This window comes from Xiphias gladius, chromosome 11, assembly GCF_016859285.1.
Source record: "Xiphias gladius isolate SHS-SW01 ecotype Sanya breed wild chromosome 11, ASM1685928v1, whole genome shotgun sequence".
In the NCBI taxonomy this organism is placed as follows: Eukaryota; Metazoa; Chordata; class Actinopteri; order Istiophoriformes; family Xiphiidae; genus Xiphias; species Xiphias gladius.
The window spans coordinates 8,077,326-8,084,515 of NC_053410.1; the positions used below are offsets into that span (position 1 = coordinate 8,077,326).

The window sequence follows — 7,190 nt, forward strand, 5'->3', positions numbered from 1 at the left end:
CAGACACTGGACCCTGATTTGCCCTGTCACTGCCGGTGCACATACCCAGCAGCTCTGACCGTGAACAGCCCAACACAGTGAAGGATGCTTTATATTTGCATTCACATTTTAATATGCTTGTTGAACTCTTGCATTCGCTCTGTTCTAATATATCCTCTCTGCTGTAGTAACGTCCCGCTTCCCTGACCTTTAAACTCTCTAATCGGATGCATTCAAATCCACAGTTTAATAAGTGTTTCGATACGACGAGTTTATCCGGGGGCAACAAGGACTGAGTGGGCAGGTGTTGATCCAGGAGGTGTGAACATGATGAGCGGGACAGTCTGTTCAGGGAAAAATTATCTCAAACTTTTTCATATTAAAATGCCAAAAAAGGCTGAGCAGGATTTTATCCCACGGTCCTGCGTCTGCTTTGATTTCATGTTTGGCAGAAATTACAAAGAGGGCTGATACCTTTTATACCTGTATACCTGTTCTCCAAAGATTCCTGCTCATATAGTGCATCATCTCATCAGAACCACATCTGATTCGAGCCCTAATGGCCCCCCATCTGAAGCTCCTTGCGGCCCCAGGCCCTATTTCGGTAACATCTGCACCCATCATTGCCCATAATAATCCAAGTGACTAAGGGCTGAGTGAGGCACGGATGAACTAGGCTCACGGGCCTTTCGTGTAACTGCTGATAGCAGGGACACACAGCAAGAGCCTACGGGGAGGCAGGGAGCTCGGCGGCCGGCAGTTAAAGCAAAGGGTCTGAAGAAGTTGACCAAAATGTTCAAGAAAAAAAACAACACAAAAACATAAGAAATAAAATATAGCAACGTGCCTGTTTCCAGTTGACAGCCTCGGATGAGTGTTTTTAGCGTGGGCAAATGAATAGGCTTTACATCGCCTCCGCGAACGGCCTTTGATGGGAAACGTAGAGATGAGACGATGACCGTAACCTCGCTGGAAAACGGAGTGAGCGCCGCGGGTAAGGGCGGCGCCCCTCTCGCCGGTGGGGGAGCCTCCCGTGTGTTCCGGGCTCAGTTTCGAGGCCTTCGGGTGTTTGTGTTAGATGGACCGAGGTGATAAGTTTTTATCTGAAAAATCGGCTTTTTTTTTATTTTTAAAATGTCACGTCTGTCAGACTGCGTTCGGAGGCGCTCGCATTTTTTTCCTCCCGTCTCTCCGGCTCGCTGCGCTCCAGCCCTCTCCGCAGATCCTCCGTGAGCCGGCTGAGTCCAAGTCAGCAGGTTAAAAAGTAGTCGGCGAGTGGTTCAGTTGCACATCTGCTAGGCCATGGTATTAGTATTATTATTATTATTATTATGATGACATCGTTTTTTATGTTTGATTTTATGTGGGAATAAAAGGTATAGGGGCTGTACATGTGTGAGGTTAAATCGCTTCCTTGTTTTGCCTCGCTATCCATTTCAGGCGAGCGCCGGTCCCCTGACGATTACCATCAGTCAGCCTAATGCCGTAATACCCTGAGAACCGCGCTTCAGGCGAAACCCAAGTCAATTTATTAAACAGAGGGAGAACACAACGCGGAAACAGGGATCAGGCTCCTCTTACAGGACTCCCCATCTCTTGTGATAAACTAACTTCATAATTACACGAATAATTCATTTTGAACGGCCGCGACCTGGATGAAATAGCTCCCCGCTATCGGGGCCTGCGCAGCAGAAGAATATAGACAAATTGCTCCGAGCAAAAGTGACCTGGGGCCAAATGATTTTGACGGCAGCCGCTGACTAAAATTTTTTTTTAATTATTATTATTATATTCCCTTGAGATTCGAGGTAGCTCCTCGCCGGGACTTTAGATGAGCTGCTGATATTTATTTGCAACTTCTTTTTTGAAAATATAAATTAGGGTCTGTACGAATACTATAATAATACACAGATTAATAATAACCATTAATAATAATAATAATAACAATGATTATTATTTTAAACCCGTTCGTTTTTTGCACACTACCTGCAAGTTCATTTTCTCTCTGAAGTGGAATCTGTTGGAGCGTTTAGTAGTCCACAGGTAATTTTAAGTTGTGAGATGACAGACAGCTGCTGAAAGAGGTTTTCCGGCGGAGACAGACGCGGCGGTGTGTGTGTGTGTGTGTGTGTGTGTGTATGTGCGTGTGTGTGTGTGTGTGTGTGTGTGGTTTGAGGCAGCGGTGTCGAGTGATGCGATACTGAGTGTGCCTGTAACTGACAGGCCCTATCTCCAACGAAGAGGTCCCATGTTGAGGCGATAGACATCTACCGACTGCTCCATCCCTGGGCCCAGCAGTCAATAACACACGCGTCCGTCCGCGTGACACACGTCTCCCCGTACACCTGACAACAGCGCGCCAACTTCAGCAAAGAGCCCCCTGGTCGCTCTCTCCTCGGGGATCCACGGAAATCGGCCCCTAGCACGCATGCTCTCGCTCTCGCCCGCAGCTCTCCGGTCACTTTACCTGTAATCATCGCACTGAAATAATTGCCCGGGGCTTGTCCTCAAGTCGTATCCTCCAATCCGGCTCGTGGCTTCACTGATCTCTGACTTCGCCTCCCCTCCGCTGCTGCAGCGAGCCGCGTCGGCCAGATGACCCAAAAAGCCCGCGGATGGAAACTTTTCGCCTCGGCGTCGTGCTGGCTGATGCCGTTTTTCCTTCCCCCTCCCGTCGCCCGACGGGCCCCCCCCCCCTTGCTCCGCTCTCCGTCCGACGAGCTCCGCGGCGCACGCGAACCCTCCGTCTGACCGTCAGACCTGCCCCGTCCCCTCATTTAGACGGTCACCGCCGTCTTTTGCTGCCGCACGCGTTCAGTAATGAAACCCCATCAGGGCGACATTGCAAGCAACGGTAGAGCAACATGCCTAACTCACACAGAGAGGTAGCATTTCTACCGGATTGGATTTTTACAAAAGTCCTTCAATTAGCAGTAAACTTAAACCAAACCAGTTAACGGGCACATGTTAAGCTCCCTCGGGGATATTAGGTTTATTATCATGCAAAGTTATCAGATATTTTTGATGACCTGCTTTCTAAACCTGGCTCTATGTACTTTTTCGAAGGTGTAAAGTCTTATTTTTCTCCTTTTTTTTGGAGGGGGGGGGGGGTCATCATTTGTCACGCATCTCTCCCTTTCACGGTTACATTTCGTGACACGCGGTCCCTTTTCACCAATACGCGGTAGCTGGCGGGCGTGTGAGGCTATGAACTATTTCCGATCACCTGAGAACCCACCTTTTCCCCCAAAATCCCGACGATTGCAGACGACCGGTGCGATTTTTTACAACGTGGAGCGAAGGCAGATAAAATGCGTCCAAATAGACTGGAGGTGAGAAGACGTGGGTCGCTGCCCTCTCCGACAGAATTTGTGTAACTTTTATTTTTTATTTTTTTAGATTTGTTTTTATTTATTTATTTATTTTGGGCTTCATGGCAACCACTGAGAGCAGGCATTTTCGCGAGCTCTTCGTCCACCTCGAATCCCTTTTTTGTTTTTGTTTTTTGTCGGCGGCGGGCAGCCACGCCACTTGCGTGAGGCGATCGGCGCAACTAACTTTAAAGTTCCAGGCGCTGTGCAAACCTTCATTGATACGCGAGAGCTGCCAGTGGGCACGGAGACACACTTGCGGCAGGCTCTGTGCGCTCTGGCGCCATCCTTCCCCCAGCTGCGGGATCAGCGCCGCTCTCCCTCTCCACACTGCCCCAGCTTTGCGCTCTTTGGCTGCCCGAGGTGTCTGTCAACGCGAGGGGAAAGAGGGAAAAAAAAAAAAAACTGTTTAAGAAGAAAAATCTGAGCAATATCTCTATTGGTAGGCGGGCTGCTCCTGAAGGGAACAATCGGGTTGACTTTGCCAGGGAGCCACCTCAAAGCATATCGGGTTACTTTGAGTGACAGCGTAACCATGGCAAATAATTTGACTAAGGCTATTGTCTTATCCTCACCATCCCCGGGTCAAATAACCGACCAATCAGAGTTCATATAATCGCTTGTCTTGCCAGCTTAGAATAATATTATTAAAACGAGCCAGCGAGCCCGTTCTCCGAGAGTAGGTTATGTTGAAACGGCATAGAAAAGGTGGAGGGGGACGGTGGAAGGAGTAGCAACTTTCTCTCTTTCTCACCAACTTTATGAGGAGTTGTCGCCTGGGGTTTTGCATGGCTGAATGGGCTTGAGCTTATTCCTCAATACGCAATTGGATATTACCTAACCTTGGTCAGTTCAAGTTTTAGGCTGCTCTTTTGGGGACCTTTTGCCGCTTATGGACTTAATGCGTTTTGATTTAATGTGAGACTGAGAGGAGAGACGTGGAAGTGAGGCACAATATAATCTATTGGTTTACGTTGTCGCCATGTCCATGCTTCCGACGTTTGGCTTTACGCAGGAACAAGTGGCGTGTGTCTGCGAAGTCCTCCAACAAGGGGGGAACATCGAGCGGCTGGGGCGCTTCCTCTGGTCCCTCCCGGCGTGCGAGCACCTCCACAAAAATGAGAGCGTCCTCAAAGCGAAAGCCGTGGTCGCCTTCCACCGGGGGAACTTCCGAGAGCTCTACAAGATCCTAGAGAGCCACCAGTTTTCGCCGCACAACCACCCGAAGCTGCAGCAGCTGTGGCTCAAAGCGCACTACATCGAGGCGGAGAAGCTGAGAGGCCGCCCGCTCGGCGCCGTGGGGAAGTACCGCGTCAGGAGAAAGTTCCCCCTGCCCCGCTCTATCTGGGACGGAGAGGAGACGAGCTACTGCTTCAAGGAGAAGAGCAGGAGCGTCCTCCGCGAGTGGTACACCCACAACCCTTACCCGTCTCCGCGGGAGAAACGAGAGCTGGCCGAGGCCACGGGACTCACCACCACGCAGGTCAGCAACTGGTTCAAAAACCGAAGGCAGAGGGACCGGGCAGCAGAGGCGAAGGAAAGGTAGGGGCAAAGATAAAGACACTTACAACACATCTCACAATAGGCTGGTCCCGTTCTCTTCTATTCTGTTGACATCTGGCAAAGAATTGGCAGAGGTCCTACTTAATACAAAAAAAAGTTGCTGAGTCACAAACAACCACTGTTACCATCGTGAGCTTGTGCAATATAATTGGCTTAACTACTACATCTGGCAATTTATGGCGGTATTAATATATTTTCAGTTCATAACTAATCGGCCCAGTTCTGTCCAAGCATCTGCGTCTATTTGTGGCGAACTACATTAGAAGCAGGGCACTTTTTCATACTTTAAGGTTTTTACTGAGCTCAGGTCCCCTTGCTGTTTTTATGTTTGTGATAATTGTGCAGGCGGCGCGTAAAGGTTGAAATGCAGAAAATTAAAGGCCTGTTGCAAGGTAAATTACAAGGTTATAAAAGCTGCATTTAACCCACTTTTATGTTTCAGTAATCACACTTACTATAACATTAAATTTGACTTTCACATTAAGATCAGAGAGAAATGCGTTTAACCCTCCAGATACTGGAGTGAACACAGAGCAGATAGGTAGGTAAACAACTCAGAACACGCTTAAAAGTTGTTTTGCGGTGTCGCTGGTTTGGCGGGCTACGTGTCCCCCACGTCAGCCCCCGCTGACATTTCGTTGGGAGTCGTTTGCACATTTCGGGGTTTGGAAACTCCACGGGCGGGCGCGCAGAGAGGCTCGGGAGACGCGATTTAGTCAGGTGTTCGCCGGCGCGGCGTCTTCTTTCAGCCCGCCGGCCGCTGACCTCGGGCTGAAAGCTCCGCGTGAATCTTGTCGCCCCACTGAGGACGGCGAGCACGGGAGCCACGCCGCGCACGCACGTCGCCGGACGACTGGGGCCTGTCATTCCTGCAGACGTCCGAAAGGCTGGGAGCGCGACCGGATGGTCGGGATAGGCGTCTCTGACCACGGGTCACTCCGGAAACAGGCTACTCAGTGCAGGTTCGACAGACAAAACGGATGTGTTGTTTTTCAGTTACGGTTCACTGCTGTCGTGGACTGAGCGATCGCCTCTAATTACCTCAGTGACTTGCTAATTGTTTGCAACCCCCGGGTACACGTGCGCACGATTGCATGACTAATCGATGCATTAATAAATCATCAGACTGAGCATTTATAGCGTAATGAAGTTTATTACGGCTACTCTAAATGTGGCGCAATCACATGAATATCCCAGTGCTCACAGTAGCATGGCCAACACTATTTTTGCTTAGAGTGTGTGTGTGTGTGTGTGTGTGTGTGTGTGTGTGTGTGTGTGTGTGTGTGTGTGTGTGTGTGTGCAGGCCCATGTGTGCGTCTTATAAGAATCAGGATTTTTGCTCAAACAACGTTAAGATTGTGTATTTACAAATATTTACTCGGCATATTCGGCCCTCTAGTTTCCATTCAATGTAAACACGACTGCGGCTTGTTTTTAAAAAAGTGTCACAGCTCGCTCGGTTCTCACGCATTTTCCCTCCCCTTGCTGCACTAGTGTGCTGCACGGGCTGACCTGGACCCGCAACAGACTAATGATCCTGTTTTTCTGTTCGCAGGGAAAACAACGAGAACTCCAACAGCAATAGTCACAACCCATTGACTTCTTCCATGAATGGAAATAAAACTCTATTGGGGAGCTCGGACGACGATAAAACACCCTCCGGGACACCGGATCACACGTCTCCGAGCCCGGCTCTGCTCCTCGGCGCGAACAGCGGTTTACCGTCCCTGCACGGCCTCGCGCCCCCGCCGGGACCCAGCGCCATCCCGGTACCAAGCGGTGCAGACTCGGTGCACCATCACCACTCATTGCACCATGACACCATACTGAACCCTATGTCTTCTAATCTAGTGGACCTTGGCTCTTAAAAAAAAAAAAACACGACACAGAAAGGGGACAGAGAGCACCGTGTTGCGTTTTTTTTTTTTTTTTTTTTTTTTTTTTGGAAAAGTAATTTACAAGGTGGCGTGAGACGAGCTTCAAGCACTTGCGGCAAGATGCAAGGCAGACAGACTGGAACACTGCGAAAACAGCCACCGTAACAAATCATTTAGTCTCATATTCAACCTTTAAAGTCTTTTTAAACAAGTGGGAAAAAAACTGCCAGTGGGCACAGTATCTGTACTTACCCCCAAAGTAAACTTCCGCTTGTTTCCAGGATTTTCTAGAAACAAGTGTCAAAGCAGAGCCCTTAGGACATTTTCGAACTATAAATAAAACAGTCACCATTTTCTCACCCCATTGGCACGTTTGCTATTCAATTCACTCAAGGACTAT

General features: G+C 49.2%; 1 protein-coding gene across 1 annotated transcript; it reads left to right on the forward strand.

Annotated features, from left to right (window-relative positions):
* The first annotated feature begins 4,113 nt into the window (after nt 1-4,113).
* Nucleotides 4,114-6,812, forward strand: six2a (SIX homeobox 2a). The gene is made up of 2 exons (XM_040139520.1): nt 4,114-4,892; nt 6,469-6,812. Exons 1-2 carry the CDS (start codon nt 4,333-4,335, stop codon nt 6,779-6,781), a joined length of 873 nt encoding a protein of 290 aa, XP_039995454.1. The 5' UTR covers nt 4,114-4,332; the 3' UTR covers nt 6,782-6,812.
* The last annotated feature ends 378 nt before the right edge of the window (nt 6,813-7,190 follow it).